Source organism: Gopherus evgoodei, chromosome 3 (genome assembly GCF_007399415.2).
Source record: "Gopherus evgoodei ecotype Sinaloan lineage chromosome 3, rGopEvg1_v1.p, whole genome shotgun sequence".
Classification (NCBI taxonomy): Eukaryota; Metazoa; Chordata; order Testudines; family Testudinidae; genus Gopherus; species Gopherus evgoodei.
In genome coordinates, this window is record NC_044324.1 from 110812810 (window position 1) to 110829633 (window position 16824).

At 42.8% G+C, this 16824-nt stretch overlaps 1 protein-coding gene across 5 annotated transcripts in view; it reads right to left on the minus strand.

Moving 5' to 3' along the window:
• Positions 1–16824, minus strand: part of MED23 (mediator complex subunit 23) — an 82719-nt gene that overhangs the window by 30952 nt on the left and 34943 nt on the right. For 2 of the 5 annotated variants that reach the window (XM_030556310.1, XM_030556311.1), the window contains 8 exons: positions 15074–15244; positions 13773–13989; positions 12826–13062; positions 11449–11614; positions 10329–10401; positions 7849–8063; positions 6487–6607; positions 665–796 (listed from right to left, as the gene is read on the minus strand). In XM_030556310.1, the coding sequence (XP_030412170.1) occupies positions 665–796; positions 6487–6607; positions 7849–8063; positions 10329–10401; positions 11449–11614; positions 12826–13062; positions 13773–13989; positions 15074–15244 (1332 nt within the window). Of the gene's footprint in view, positions 1–664; positions 797–6486; positions 6608–7848; positions 8064–10320; positions 10402–11448; positions 11615–12825; positions 13063–13772; positions 13990–15073; positions 15245–16824 lie in introns of those variants that run through there. The other 3 variants (XR_003999593.1, XM_030556312.1, XM_030556313.1) reach the window with 2 other exon arrangements.

Below are 16824 nucleotides of genomic sequence, written 5' to 3' on the forward strand. Positions count from 1 at the left end.
GACACATTTTAATGCAAGAGAAGAATGATACCCTAGAACAGTACGCAAGATGGATTTATTGTAAACGCAACCTAAATGAATCCCTGAATCTTGTCTGTTCTCATCTCAAAACCTCCTCTGTCTAGGACTCAAGCAAAGCCGTGCAAAATGCATTCAGGAAACATAACACGTATCTGGACTTTGCACGTTGTTACAAAATAGAAACCTGGATCAGGTTTCAGCAAAAGATTCAATAAAGTTCAAGAAACCTTTTGGTGAACATGGGATGATTTATGCTTTTGCAAAAAAACCAGATGAAATTTGGTTATTTAATTTGAACCAAAGCTCAAAGTTAAACTCAGAAGGTGTAGATTGAAATAGCACAAAAATCTAAACATAAATGCTTATGATGTTTATATAGCAGCACTCCTGTTGCCATCTCAAAGAAAATCAAACTCTAGTCACAATTTCCCTGCGATCTGAAATTTGTCTCCAAATCTGGCATATAGCTTTTAACTACGAAAAACTGTGCCGGTAATCGATTGGGATCGTACATAGACTGATCAGCTCTGAAGGGTTTTGTGATCCTTTTACATTTAAGATCATACACAAAAAGAGATCATGGTACAAATTGTTATATTAAATGTAACCTTGCTTTTAGCTTCAAGGTATATTGTTCGCTTACTTGATCTTTCACACTGTCCCCAGTAAACATGTACTTCATATGATATAAGAAATCACATATGGGATCCATGTAGTTCAGATGTGTACTGCATTGGTCCACATCCAGAAGCATTTCATAAAACGCCACCCCAATCTGTTTTCATACATAAAAAACACATGAAAACAAAAAGTTTAACACATTTGCTGTCTGGATTTACATGCTATATTTTTAAGTTTACTTTTTTGTGAAGGAGAAATACATTATGTGCATCTTCTACTTATCTGATCTTCCTGTTAAATGTTTTCTTTCTTGTGAAACTCTAAGGTTATGTCTACAGTATGAACCAACAATGTGATTCTCCTGCTCATGTACATATGCTCACGCAAGCTCTCATTGAGCTAACACGAGTACAAAGAGCAGCGTGGCCATGGTAGCACAGGAAGCAGCAGTAGAGGCACGGTTGTGTCGAATACATATCGACCCGTTTCAGGTGGGTTTGTACTAGGCCCGGCCTACGTGGTCCCACCTGTGGTATCACAGCTGCACTACTATTTGTACTCGTACTAGCTCGATGAGAGCCAGCACGAGTATGCGTACATGAGCAAGGGAATCACCTCCCAGCTCATAGCATACGTGTAGCCTATCTAGCCCCAAGGTCCCTCACTTTGGAAATTAAAATAATTTAATAACCTTCCAAAAATCTGAATTATGGTCATTTTATTTATGTAGTTTGATACTTAATGCTTTTAATCAATCAGCTTTTTACTAGGTTGAGTCAGCAAACTATTCCTCTTCAGCAAAGTACTAAGCACAAACTTAAGTCTCATTGACTGAAACAGACTTTAAGCATGTGTTTATGGGATTTGCTGGACTCCTAGTGAGAGTGCTACACCAATACAGAATAAGATTTTAAAGTCTCCTATTAGTTTATGGGCATAAACTAATGCTAATTAATGTACAGTGGAACCTAAAGTTGGGCAAACTATGGGTTGGTTTGTTTGTTTAATATATTCTTTTAACTGTTTATGAATTCTCCATGAACAGATTATGATTTGAAAGAATGTTTGTTTGTATTTAATAAACAAATGTTTTGTGCAAACATGTTTCAGCCTAGGGGTATTTAACATTTGATCTCTACGATTAGTCACCTAAGCCAAGAGGTATTTGTTCCCTATTTGAGAGGCAGAGGATAAAGTGAATATGTCATCAGGACTTTGATTCTCTCAGGAACAAAGTGAGAATTTTATGGAGAAGTAATGAGGTGGTCAGTGGACTAAAGCGAATAAGAAATTTGAAGTCTTTTCCCTTTACTTTTCTAGAAGAGCATTATATTCTTGCGCTGCAGGTGGAATACAGATATAAAAAAATCTATTTTCTTCCTGAGGGAAGAGAGAAACAAGCCACTGGAGGCAATATTTAGTGGCTGTTTACAGTATACAGGACTCAGAAGTGTGCTAGGCACTTTATAGAAATGTATAAAAAGATGCTCTTTTCTGCCCTGAATAGTTTATTTTTCTTCTTTTTTATTCTTCAATCTTTTTGCTGTAAGGTTTAGGAAATCAGTGCTAGCATATGATGGAACTTGTTGCAGTGTTGTCTTTCTATTGTGACATGTGTTATTATTTAAAGAAACGTTAAGGGCTGCCTGAAACACAGAATATGCATTTTTTGTGGTTTTGTAAGTCTAAAGAAATAAAATTAAACCCAAGAGTCAGCATAAGGTAATAGGTGACGGTGATAAAGATCTTAAGATCCACAGCACAGATCTCTACCAGTTGAGATAACAGAATAAGGTAGCCACAGTCAGTTGCTAGCCTTATGTAGACCAGCCACTAGAGGGAGATAAGATACACACTATTACCTGACAACAGAGGAATGTAAAGACTCAGGATTCCTGAGTTAAATTTCAAATTCTGGAGAGGAGTATTCTCTAGCAGTTAAAGACCTCTCTCCTCCTGTGTCCCCAGGCTGTTTGGCCCACCTCTGTTCCTATTCATTCCCCTGTTTGTGTCTATATACTCCGCCCTCACTCTTTTCTCCTCCTTCCGCATTGCTGCTATTCACCTCACCAGCTCCTGTCACCAAGCCCTGGCTCCTATCTTCTTCTGCTGTCCTCCTCATCCTCTGAGGGCTTGTCTACATCAGAAAGTTGCAGCGCTGGTGAGGGAGTTACAGCGCTGCAACTTAGGAGGTGTACACATCTGCAGGGCACCACCAGCGCTGCAACTCCCTGTTTGCAGCGCTGGCCGTACTCCCGTTTTGTCTCGGGTGTAGAGGATCCAGCGCTGGTGATCCAGCGCTGGTAATGAAGTATAGACACTTACCAGCGCTTTTCTTGACCTCCGTGGAATAAGCAGGTATCCCAGCATACCTGAGGAAGCCTCTGGTAATCAAGCTGGTCTCCTTCCCCAGTTTGCTCTCGCGTTCCCCGAACCCCGAGCAAGCAGGTCTCCTTCCCTGCGGTTTGCAGCGTGGTTCGGGGAACGTGAGAGCAAACCGCGGCGAAGCTGGTCTCCTTTCACGGTTTGCTCTCTCGTTCCCCGAACCCCCGAGCAAGCAGGTCTCCTTCCCTGCGGTTTGCAGGGTGGTTCGGGGAACGCGAGAGCAAACCGCGGCGAAGCTGGTCTCCTTTCCCGGTTTGCTCTCTCGTTCCCCGAACCCCCGAGCAAGCAGGTCTCCTTCCCTGCGGTTTGCAGGGTGGTTCGGGGAACGTGAGAGCAAACCGCGACGAAGCTGGTCTCCTTTCCCGGTTTGCTCTCTCGTTCCCCGAACCCCCGAGCAAGCAGGTCTCCTTCCCTGCGGTTTGCAGGGTGGTTCGGGGAACGCAAGAGCAAACCGCGGCGAAGCTGGTCTCCTTTCCCGGTTTGCTCTCTCGTTCCCCGAACCCCCGAGCAAGCAGGTCTCCTTCCCTGCGGTTTGCAGGGTGGTTCGGGGAACGCGAGAGCAAACCGCAGCGAAGCTGGTCTCCTTTCCCGGTTTGCTCTCTCGTTCCCCGAACCCCCGAGCAAGCAGGTCTCCTTCCCTGCGGTTTGCAGGGGGGTTCGGGGAACGCGAGAGCAAACCGCGGCGAAGCTGGTCTCCTTTCCCGGTTTGCTCTCGCGTTCCCCGAACCCCCCTTGAAGCCGCCCAACAGCGCTGCAGTGTGGCCACATCTAACACCACTTGCAGCGCTGGTTGCTGTAAGTGTGGCCAATCTGCAGCGCTGGCCCTATACAGCTGTACTAATACAGCTGTAACAACCAGCGCTGCAAAATTTTAGATGTAGACATGGCCTGAGTCTTGCAATTCCCTATCTCTCTCTTTCTCTCTGCCCTACCCCTCCTGCAATCCAGTCAGGGTAGATCTTCCTAATTCTCCATGCTGCTGGGGTACCACCAAAGGGAGCACTGAGAATCTTCAGAGAATTTAGCTGCTACACCAGGGGCGGGCAAACTTTTTGGCCTGAGGGCCGCATCAGGTTTTGGAAATTGTATGGAGGGCCAGCTAGGGAAGGGAGTCGTGGCCCGGCCCCCACCTCCTATCGGGGCAGCTCCAGGCCCCAGCACACCAAGCGCGTGCTTTGGGCGGCATGCTGTGGGGGTTGCTCTGCTGGTCGCCGGGAGGGCAGCAGGCAGGGTGCCTTCGGCGGCATGCCTGTGGAGGGTCTGCTGGTCAACCGGAGCCGCGAGACCGGCGAATGGTAGAGCGCCCCCCACAGCATGCCGCCATGCTTGGGCTGGCGAAATGTCTAGAGCTGCCCCTGCCTCCTATCCACCCCTCCCCCTCAGGACTCCTGACCTATCCAACCCTCCCTTTCCTTCCTGACTGCCCCTCTGGGACTCCTGCCCCATCCACCGCTCTGCTGCCTGTCCCCTGACCACCTCCGGAACCCCCACCCTTGACTGCCCCCCACCACCCCATCAACCCCTCCTCTCATTCCTGATGGCCCCCCGGGACCCCTGTCCCATCCATCCACTCCCTCCTTCCTGACTGCCCCACCCTGGAACACCTGCCCCCATTCAACCCTGTTCCCTGCGCTCTGACTGCTCTGACTCCATCCACAACCCCGCCCCCCTGACCACCACTCTCAACTCCCCTACCCTCTATCCAACCCCTCCTGCTTCCTGCTCTCTTACCGCGCTGCCTGGAGCACTGGTGGCTGGCGACACTACAGCTGTGCTGCCTGGCTGGAGCCAGGCCACGCTACCACCACCGCGCAGCACAGAACACTGCACCATGCTGCCCCAGGAGCTCCCGACCCGCCGCTCAGAGCATTGTGCCAGTGGCGGGGTGCATTGAGGCTCCGGGAGAGGGGAGAACAGCAGGGGAGGGGCTGGAGGTAGCCTAACGGCCCAGGAGCTCAGGGGCCGGAGAGGAGGGGCCAGCAGGCCACCATAGTTTGCCCACCTCTGTGCTACCTGCTAATAAGTCTCTACTCAGCATGTCAAAATAGTGACCTTTCAGGGGCTTATAACTTGGCCAAATTTGGGAAAATTTCACATGGATGGCAAGATGCATCCATGACTCTTAGGTGACTCCCCTGCCAAATTTCAAGCATTTACTCCAAAACATGAAAGTAATGAAACAATGGCAAGATTTATACATTTTTTAAAAATAGACATGGGTACAGTGGAACCATTTTAAGTAAAACTTTACAAAAATATTCAACCTGAGGCAGATACCCATCACCAAAAATTTTTACTTGAAAAGCTGAAGTTTGGGCAAGTTGTACACACCTGAAAAAGGGTCTTATAATTTGATCCCTACCATATCCATGGCCACGAAAAATGCAACACGGATCATGAAATCCAGTCTCCCTCTGGGAAATCTGGTCTTTTTGTGTGCTTTTAACCTCTACTATACCGATTTCACAGGGGGTCCTCACCAAAAGGGGAGTTACAGGGAGGTCAAAAGGTTATTTTAGAGGGGTCATGGTATTGCCACCCTTACTTCTGCTCTGCCTTCAGAGCTGGGTGGCTGCAGAGTGGCGGCTGTTTTCTGGATGCCCAGCTCTAAAGGCAGCACCCCACCAACGCAGCGCAGAAGTACAGGTGGCAATACCATATCATGCTACCCTTACTTCTGTGCTTCTGCCTTCAGAGCTGGGCCCCCGAAGCGTGGTGGCTGCTGACTGAGGACTCAGCTCTGCAGGCAGCAGCCTAGAAATAAGGGAGGCAACACCGCAACATGCCACCCTTCCTTCTGTGCTGCTGCTGGCAGTGACACTGCCTTCAGAGCTGGGCTCCCAGCCAGCAGCCACCACTCTCCAGCTGCCCAGCTCTGAAGGCTGCACCACCATCAGCAGCAGTGTAGAAGTAAGGGAAGAAGTACCGCAAGCCCCCCTACAATAACTCTGCACCCCTCTCCCTCCGCCAACAACTCCTTTTTGGGCCACGATCCCTACAATTACAACACTGTGAAATTTCAGATTTAAACAGCTGAAATCATGACATTTATGATTTTTAAAATCCTATGATCGTGAAATTGACCAAAATGGACCATGAATTTGGTAGGGCCTTACCAAAGGAGAGCATTGGGCAACCTTAACTAAAGGCTTAACTAGCGCAACCAGTCCTGTCTACAATGTATTATGCATACACTGCACAAGTGATAAGGTGTGTGTATATATTTGACCTTAATTACTTTAAATGCTAAGTTCATTGTATATTAAAAAGTAATAAATTTTCAATAAGCTGGTGGGTTCGCTCCCTTCAAGTAGCAAGCTCCATGAAAGCACAGGGTTCTGTTCACACAGAGCTCATTGCAGGACTGAGGCTCTAATTTCAAAGATTTCCCCCTGCTTTTGAGTTTCAAAGACCAGACAGAATTAGACTATAAAAGCCAGGACAAGAGCTATATTTTACCTCTATCATACATCGTGTCCTCTCTTGCTGAAACCGTTGTAGAAAAGGACCAACAAGGTGGTAAACATAAAGTAACTGGAATTCTGTCTTCACTATGGGTATCAAGACTTCAGTGAGGAATCTGCAGTATTTTAAACAGGACACATCACTATTTTGTACATTTATCTTATGTTAAAAGTAGTCATGCCACCAAAATCAACACCATTTTTCAACATTCAATATGATCGTCACTCATTAGGCTCAGACATTCATGACTGCATTTAAGGTTTTCTTGTTCTACCTCAGACGGGTTGGGAGTGACAGCATTTTGCTATGGTGGAAATTCCGTCAAAGTGTTTCATCCTCCCCTAAAATCCAAACTTGAGTCCTCATGTTAAAAATGACTGAACACCTGCTGAATAACACTCACAGAACTGTACTCAGTATGTCAGCAAAACTAGCCAGAGGGATCATGACTGAGCTACGAATGGTTCACATATTCCCAAGGACTAGAAGCTGCCTAGGCTCACCCAAGATCAGCCTGCAGAATGAAAGGAAGAGGCAAATGCAGGCCTCTTGCGTAGTGACATGGCACTAAATCACTGAATAGGGTCACCTGATTGTCACTAGTACTTCATGCCATCTCCCACTTATGTAGACAACGATAAATCCAGGACAGAATATTAAAAGGTGAACTGAAAAGCTAAAATGGAAGCTGAGTTAACCTCCACAACCTGCTCCACTCTGAACGCTCCCATTAATAAGGCAGTACGGAAATACATTTTAACTAGATTTTTAATGAACCGCAAGGTATGAAATGCTACAGCTTCTTGGCTTTCTAAGGACATTTCCAAGTGTATCACTGCAATGTCTGCTTTAAAGCACTTGCCCCACTGGCAACAAAAGAGTTTTTCATCCCAGATAGTGCTTGAACCCACAATCCCTGGTTTAGGAAGCCAATGCCTTATCCATTAGGCCACTGGGCCGACAAAGATTAAAGACAAAATTACATGGAGATGATCATAATGGATGGCATTAAGCAAGTGTACAGCCACTACTTGTATAAGCTGCAGCCAAACTGTAATTAGTAAGGAAAAACCAAACACAAGCTAAATGAGAACATTTGCTTTACATCATACCCTGAAGGCTATCACAGACTGGTGGAGAGCCCAAAGATATAGATAAAAGAGACAAGAACCAGCTCAAAAAAACCCCCAAAACCCTACCATCACCCATGTTTCAGAGGATTTTTTTTTATTACTTGTTCTGATTTGCTTTCTCTCTCTGCCACACACTTTCTTGTGTACATATTGTGATGTTGCACACAATACAGACAGGGTGTCAAAAGTGTACTTTAAATTATCAGTTACCCATTATACATACTTTGGAATGAGGGAAAGTTGGCCAATGCTAGAATGGTGCCACACGGCATGTGCCAATGCCAAAGTGTAGCTACAGCTCATCTCAGAGTAAGACTGATGGCAAGCTGTGAAGTCAAAGAGCTGGAATGGGTAACCAACCCACTCTGTCTCTGATGTCAAACTAGAACTGTTGATTACACTGACAATTCGATCATGGAGGACAATCCAGTATGGTTCCTGGCAAAACAAAAAACCCCAAATGATTGTTATTCTTTTAATTTTTAGAAGAAAAGTAACACTTTCTCTCCCACCTCCCTCAGATTACTGTAAATTATTAAAAATATTTATATAAAACATTCTTAATTTACACAAAAAGTTTACCTACTCATTTCCTGACAAAGATCTTAATATATAAACAAGACAAGATACCACCAGTCCAGGAGAGAAGCAGTCTGGGGATTGTTAATGAAAAGAAGAGTGGAGGGACTGTTTGAAAATAAGGAATTTAAAGAGTGATCTGAAGCAGAAAAGAGTGGCAGTTGGTGGCAGAGGATCAGGGAACTGTTCCAGGCATAAGAACAATAGAAGGCACAAGCTAAGAACATAAGAACGGCCATAATGGATCAGACCAATGGTCCATCTTGCCCAGTAACCCGTCTTCCAACAGTGGCCAATGCCAGGTGCTTCAGAAGGAATTAATAGAATGGGTAATCATCAAGTGATCCATCTGTCGTCCACTCCCAGTTTCTGGCAAACAGAGGCTGGGGACAAGGATGGGAAAAGGAGACTGTCATAACATTTCTTCCCAGATCTGGACCTTAGCGTCCAAAGCATGGGTGTTAGCATGAAAACCTCCAAGCTTAGTTACCAGCTTGGATCTGGTAATTGCTGCCACCAGCCAGGAATTATACAGTGCCTAGCTCACTGTGGTCTCCCCAAAACCTTCCCTGGGGGACCCCCAGACTCAGATGCCTTGAGTCTTACAACAAAGGGAAATAACCCTCTCCCCTTGTTTCCTTGTTACTTCCTCCCAGGCTCCCGTCCCTGGACGGGACTAGGAGATTCCCTGCTTCCAGTCCTGGAAACACAAGTACCAAGAGATCTAATCTCTCTTCCCCCTCACCCAGAGGGTATGCAAAGTCAGGCTTAGTAAATCTAACACAAAGAGATTTTCCCCCTGACTTCTTCCTCCCACCAATTCCCTGGTGAGCTGCAGACTCAATTCCCTGGAGTCCCCACTAAAGAAAAACTCCAACAGGTCTTAAAAAGAAAGCTTTATATAAAAAGAATGAAAAAGGACATAAAATGGTCTCTGTATTGAGGTGACAATATACAGGGTCAATTGCTTAAAGGAAAAAAATGAACAAACAGCCTTATCAAAAAAGAATACAATTTAAACCATTCCAGCAACTACACACATGTAAATACAAAATAACAATATAAACCTATTGTCTTACTATCCTTGTACTTACAACTTGGAAACAGAAGATTAGAAAGCCAGGAGATAGAAAAATCACTCCCAGAGCCGAGAGAAAGAACAGACCAAGAACAAAGGACTCACACCCAAAACTTCCCTCCACCCAGATTTGAAAAAGTCTTGTTTCCTGATTGGCCCTCTGGTCAGGTATTTCAGGTTACTGTTGTTACCCCTTTACAGGTAAAAGAACATTAACCCTTAGCTATCTGTTTATGACAGAGACAAAGGGAGGTCTTAAGGTAGGAGACTGTAGGGAGCAAAGAAAGCAGAGATGGAGGAACCTGTAGAATGAAGATGAGACGCTTACATTTTTTACAACGAGAAATAGGAAGACAATGGAGGGTTTCAAAGGGATGCGTGATATAACTGGGGAAGGCGTGAAAATAACTTTGGTAGATCAAGTGGAAAGGGGACCAGAGCAGAAAAGGGGTGAAAAAGGGAAATTAAATAAAAAATATTCATCAGTGTTGAAGCTGTCATCAAACACTAAAACTCAGCATTTTCAAAAGATAAAAGTCTCTACTATAACAATTTAAACTCAATTATACGTATTTCCTATTCTTGTTTTCCTTGTTAAATTTTACACTATTTTTCTATGATTTATTCCTATTCCATTATGCTCAATAAAGTTATATGAGATATGCAGAGTTAATATTACATCAGACTTCTTATCTTAGAGAATATTCTGACTTCATTCTCAAACTTAAACACTGCACAAGAAATTTTTTGTAGTTAATGTATAGCAAAACTTTATTTTCCCATAAGGTACTGAGGAAACAAGATTGTGAAAAAATCCAGTTTTTGTGCTTCCTCTCCTCGCAATGCCAAAGTGGGTTTGGTTAGACAATGAAGGACAAAGCACAGGTGTTTCATAAGCTTCCCAGTGCCTTTTGGAACTACTCCAGGTGCATCAGAAAAAAAACTAATTGCACTAATCCCGCACAGAGATTACCACTATATCAGCTTTTATGGAAGAATGAATTCTCTTCTCTGTTCAGAAAATTTTAAAATACATACAGACTCACTGGTAAGGCTGTGATAATCAGTCCAATAGCATTCATCCAAGCTGTGATATTCTCTCTTGGCACCAGAGGCTGACTACAAATAGGGAGGGGGAAAAAAAGTCTGCAGTTAGATAAGATTTCTCATGACTTTTTGATGTATTTATGAGGAATGAAATATATTCAGAGAGAAATTATAGACATTTTGTCTTAAGAAAAAGCTATATATACAAACGTGTGACTATGTGGTTTATTTAACTGATTAGTTGAGTACCACATTGACACTGCATGGAAAACTTTTTAAACAATTTTGTTCCTGTAACATGTTTTCTTTTAAGATATTTTCATTAGAGGCATTTGTACAAATAAAGTCTTCACAGTGATATCGGTTCCTTTGATGACTCATTTCCCCATCGTCTCAAAGCCTGCATCAGGGCAACCTTCCTTGGCTGAGTAAGGTAGGAAAGGAATCTTTTCTTTCAATCTATCATTACCACTCAGAGATGGCCATCTGAGTCACTGATTAAATGCAAGGTGCTTCGTCCCTTTACAATTCTTTCAGCACCTGCTGGCCCAAAAAGCAAGTCAGTGAGCTTAGGAATCAAGTCCAAATGTCTCATGTGGCAACACAGAACGAGATCTGTAAAATGCAGTTCCAATATCACATGGTAACAATGAAAATTATGATAACAGATATTAAATGTATATAAAAATTTAAACTATGATGCATTTTTGGACCTCAGGCATCCTACCAATTTTTCTGCTTTCCTCCCTTCAGTCAAAGATCTTTTGTTGCAGCAACTGATGGCCCTCCCCCTCTGGATGTGGAGTGCTATACATGACTCCTTTCCCCTCCTGTTAATGCCTATGAACACACTGGACAAGTTGCTGACAATTGTACGGTACTTCCTCCATCTCTCCCACATGAAACTGAGTCTCAGTCAACACCAGCACTGGGATCTAAGATACTGTATAGGTATTCACCACACACATTTTTTGTTCTTAGCTCTTAGAATGGCATCCAACAGCATACTGATCACCGCCCAAGAATATCAATATATAAAACAATGTTTAAGAAAAGGAAGTTTCAGAACCAGTTAGCAATTTGTAACCACTGTACTGCTTTTTGTAGAGAGCAATGTACCTCTTTAACACAACATTTAGAAGTGCGTTGCCCACATCCTTTCCTGGAACAGCCAAAGCCATGAGTTCAACACAGGTAACATGAAGAGCATGGGCAGCTGGGTTAGGAAACTCATTGAATCTCCAGTCGCAGTTTGGAAATGGACCAGGTGACTTGCCAGCCATAGGTAACAATGATTAAGGAAAACAACAAATTCCCACATGGGGACTGGTAAGAAGCAAACAATGTAGTTCTGCATGTACAAAATGTATTTAACACAAAATATATCTAATACACAAACAAAACAATAAAGTCCCACAAATTCCTGATAATGTGTGTACTTTTTATATACACACACAGAGTACTGAATGAAACTAAAGGCCACAGTCAATCAAAGGCACATATTTAAGATAAGACAGTTATTGGAAAGCATTTTTTAAATAAATATCTAGAGAAATATCTGTATATATAGAAACCCATACATACACACAACACAACAGATACTTTTCTGACAGGAAGATTTATTGGGTATGGGCCATGTCACAGTCCATTTACACTAAACCTAAGATATTTCGTTTATTAGAAAAATGGTGAAAATTTTCTACACTATTAATAATCTGTTTTGAAGTATATTGTTAAATGTAAACATAGTACTCATATTAGCATTAGGTGGCAACACTGAAAAACATTAAACTCTTGAATAGACAAAGAACAAATAACAGTGATTATCTGATTGCCACTGAAAATTAGAGGTGTTCTAGATCAACAACACCAAGTGTTTTTTTCTACTTATAGGACAGTGGAATCACTGGCATCATTAGACGCTTAAAACTTATGTAAACTAGGGGTTGATATGCTTTTAGTTTCCCTCAATCAGAGAGACAAGTCCAGCTCCGCTGAAGTTGGACATCTCAGCAAAGTAGAGGAAATGGTGGAGCTGTGGGAGGAGGAGAACAAAGGTGCACAGAGAACTAGCCAACTTCTCAGCAGGTTGGCATTAGAGAAAAGGGGAAGAGGATGGCCAGGGAGAGTCAGGGCAGATCTATGCTACAGGGCTAAATCAACCTAATTATGCAACTCCAGCTATGTGAATAACCTGAGGTCGACTTATTGCAGTGTCTACACCACGCTGGGTCCTGCTGACTTACCTTATGCTTCTAGTTCTGGTGGACTGCCGGAGTCAATGGAAGAGCGATCGGTGATCGATTTAGCGAGACTTCACTAGACTCGCTAAATCGACTGCCGTGGATCAACTGTCGAGTGTCGATCCCCTGGTAAGTGGAGACAAGCCCTCAGTCCTACAGTGTTTCAACTGTATGGAACATAACCAAACTCTGGTGAACTAAAACTACAATACTGATAATTTTCCTTAAGCAAAAATCATTATAAAAAGGATATTGTCAACTAGTCTTCCAATCAGTTTGCAATAATAAGTGTCATCAGGGATCCATGGATTATCTTCTCGTACATTCATAGCAGATTTGATATAAGTGTCACTTAGACACCAGCCTTGTGGTCGATTATCTTTGAGAGAACCAATGATGGCATGGACAAGCTTCCGTTTGAGGTTTGTGCGCTCTCTGAGATGCCTCTCGTAATAATGAAGGGTATTGTATAGGTATGTCACTGGACGGTCTGCCAACAAACCCCCTCATGAACACTGTAGCATCGCACTTAAATTTTATATTGGTAATAGTAAGCTTATGCGAAATTAAGGTTGATGTAAAAACAGATATATGAAGTAGAAATGCTTCCTGTTTTTATCGTTGCTGTACCACTATGTTAAATAAAACTGGACAAAAAGTGTACCTGAAACGAGGTCAGAACCAATATTTCTATGTTTGTGATATTGCTTAAAAAATTATTTACAAATAAGTTAACTCCTCCTACAAGGCCTCTCTATATACAAAGCATTAGAGAGCATCTCATGGGGAGACCTTGACAAGAAACAAGGAGTAAAAAGAACAAGACTGACACTGTTGTGCCATTATTACAACATGGTTTGCGTCACACTCAACATGATTACAACCAAGTTAAAAAAAAACTGTGTTTGAACCCTGCTGAGAAGGAAGAGGATGGATAGAGTGGGTAGCATTAAACAAGGTTCTTGCTAACAAAGTTTACTATATTAAAGCCCATACAACACTGAAACAGCTAGATCAGCATTCAAAAAGAGTCAGCCATTATGGTTCTAATAGTAAACCAAGTTGCTCTTCAAAACAGACAGTTAGCTAATAAGGTTTGGTTTCCCATTGTGGACAGGACTTTACTGATATGCACCATGATGAAGAATCTGTAATGATTGTATCGCAAGTATAAAGAGCTAATGGGCTTGAAGAGCTTACCATGGAATTTGTATAAGCCTCCTAGATGATCCAATAGAGTCTCCAGGGACTTGGACACTGGAAGCAATTCCAGAAATCTGTGGATTACAATATCAAATACTGGTAGGAAACGGAGGCACACATTTCCAAAGTAGATGGGTAGGTACTGGGGTTGGATCTGAACAGGAGGATTGACCTGTTCTGCCAACCCTTCAAAATACAGCTTTTCAGGATATTTCTGTAGAAATCAAAAACAGATTATTTTAAAAAGGTATACTGAAAACATTACTGAGTACTTGCAATACTTAAAAAATGTACTGAAGCTACCTTGTACTCTAATCTGTAGACACTCCATAACAATTTGGAGACGGTATGAACATAGTAACTACATATAATTGGACAAAATATAATAAACTCATTTTTTCTTGAAAAAGTATTTTAAAAAAGAGAGATAGCTTCAGAGTCACTAAAACTGGTGCAGGGAGGTATAAAGTACTAAAAGGAAATTAATCCTGATATCATTTATCCACCCTTCATGTCAAAGACTCCAACGAGAGAAATCAACTCTATTTAACATTATATGTCTCCCCTGGAGCCTAAGAACAGTGGTCTGCCATGTGCGGAATCAACACATTAAAAACAATTTGTATGAGATTTCTCCCCAGGGAAAGGAATGAAGAAGAAACCACACATGACATATAAAGCATAGCTGGATGGTGCTTACATACCATGTGACGGGGCACAGTTTAAGATTTATATTATATTCCAGCTATCACGCCTCGCCTCAGCGAGCAGTTCCTACTTTTTTGGCAACACTAAAATCCGGACTGTCTCCCTCTCTGTGCGTGTTACATTCTATTTTCAATACTGTGGAAGCTTGCAAAAGCCTAGTTAAATCTGCCCCTTAATGATTACTAATGGTTAAACCTATATTAATGAAAAAAACAAATAATCTATATTTTCCCCAATTCACAAACAGAAAGGAGAAACTGGGTCCTTGTTCTTTCTGACTGGTTTCCAGAAAAATCAAGGATTAAATGTGGGATTCAGATAAGCAGAGACTCCTAGTTCTTCAGTCACTTCTATCTTTAAGTATTATATGCACATTTTCTTTTTACATTAATCTGTAAATATAAAATAATTTTACATTAACTCAAATATTCAAAAGTTACTAACGTTAAATGTATCTTTAAAAGTTACTGTTGTGGTGTTAAATGACACACTGAATAGCAGAACAAGGAGTATAACTAAATGCAAGGACTACTTCAGTATCCCAACTGCACAGCACACATTGCACAATCCTCTGGTGTGATCTACAGTACCTTATGATAACTCATGTGTTTAGTATGCCAATCATTCTGTAGCCAGTGCTCTGGAGAGTTCTCCTTCACAAAATCACTCACTCGGTTTCTAAAATCATTAGGCTTGAGTAAGAGTAACTGAATTATGAAGTAGCAGACCTGGGCTTCGTTTCCTTCATGACTGCGCATAGCCTTTAACAACAAAAGTATTAGATTGCAGAACAATGTAAAATTATATAATGCTGTCTGCTTTCATTCATAGATTCCAATGCCACAAGGGACCATTGTCATCATCGAGTCAGATCTCCTGTATAACAAAGGCCTTGGAACAGGGGTAGCCAATCTGTTGTTCCGGAGCCACATGCGGCTCTTCAGAAGTTAATATGCAGCTCCTTGTACAGGCACTCTGGGGCTGGAGCTACAGGAGTCAACTTCCTAATGTGCCAGGGGATGCTCACTGCTCAAATCCTGGCTTTGTCACAGGCCCTGCCCCCACTCCACCCCTTCCCTTCCCCTCCCCTGAGCTTGCCATGCACTCGCTCTTCCTCCTCCCTCCCAGAGCCTCCTGCATGCCACAAAACAGCTGATCGAGAGGTGCAGGGAGGGATGGGGAGGCACTGATTGGCAGGGTTGCCGGTGGCCGGGAGGAGGGGAGCTGATGGGAGGCGGCTGACGTATTACTGTGGCTCTTTGGCAATGTACATTGGCAAATCTGGCTCCTTCTCAGGCTCAGGTTGGCCACCCCTGCTATAGAACTTCCCCAAAATAATTCCTAGAGCACATCTTTTAGAAAAAACATCCAATCTTGATTTAACAATTGACAGTGATGGAGAATCCACCACAACTCTTGGTAAATGGTTAAGTATCCACATCGTTAATGACTTTAGGGTGATTAAACATCCTAATTTTAATATAAATTGGCCAGTCAACTCACCCACTCACTATATTCTGTGGGTGTAGGCACAGAATAGAAGCAAGGGTCTGAAGTCTGGACACCATCCCCTCCGAGTAATAAGTGCCCATCAAGTCACTCATTTCCCAGGGGAGAAATTCTCCCATGTTCCTCAGTGACAGGCATCCCCAATAATAGCTTTAACCCAGCTGCCAAATCGATTTTAAGAACATCCCTCCAACACTGATAGCATCAAGAAAGGTATGCCAGTTTCAAATTTCTAGTCATTCCAGGGATAGGTCCTTGTGGAACTGCAAACACTGCATTCAGTTTTTGACATATCATCCTGGACATTTCTTTTGGTAGCACTAGCTTCACAGCAGGAAGAGAGATTTTAAAAACTCTGGTGAAAGGATAGTACCTACTGAAGTAATACTTTAGCTAGTTTTTTGAGAATTCCTAACCAATGAAAAGGGCAAGGGAACTTAAAGAAGACTGAGCATACAATCCCTCATACCCACCCTTTTGAGACAGCTGGCAGATCTTTAACCTCCCTGAAACAAAGATAGCTTTGTCCAAAGGCCACATGAGGTTTTCCATTTATTTGCCAATATGGCATCTGTGAAGCACCCTGGTTCCTTTCAAAATATGAACTGTCATTGCAAAGCTAAGAGGGAAGAGAACCAGCCCTATACAATGGTGTTAACAATTCCAATTCATTCAATGCAGTTATATGATCAATAAAGCAAGACAGAGTTCTCCTCACCAGAGAATGAGACATGTGTGATACTCCTAGTTTTCACTCACTCACTCACTCGGGGGGCGGGAAATCTGTAGTTCTATAGTACTACTTGATTATTGAACTAGTAATTAGTCAATA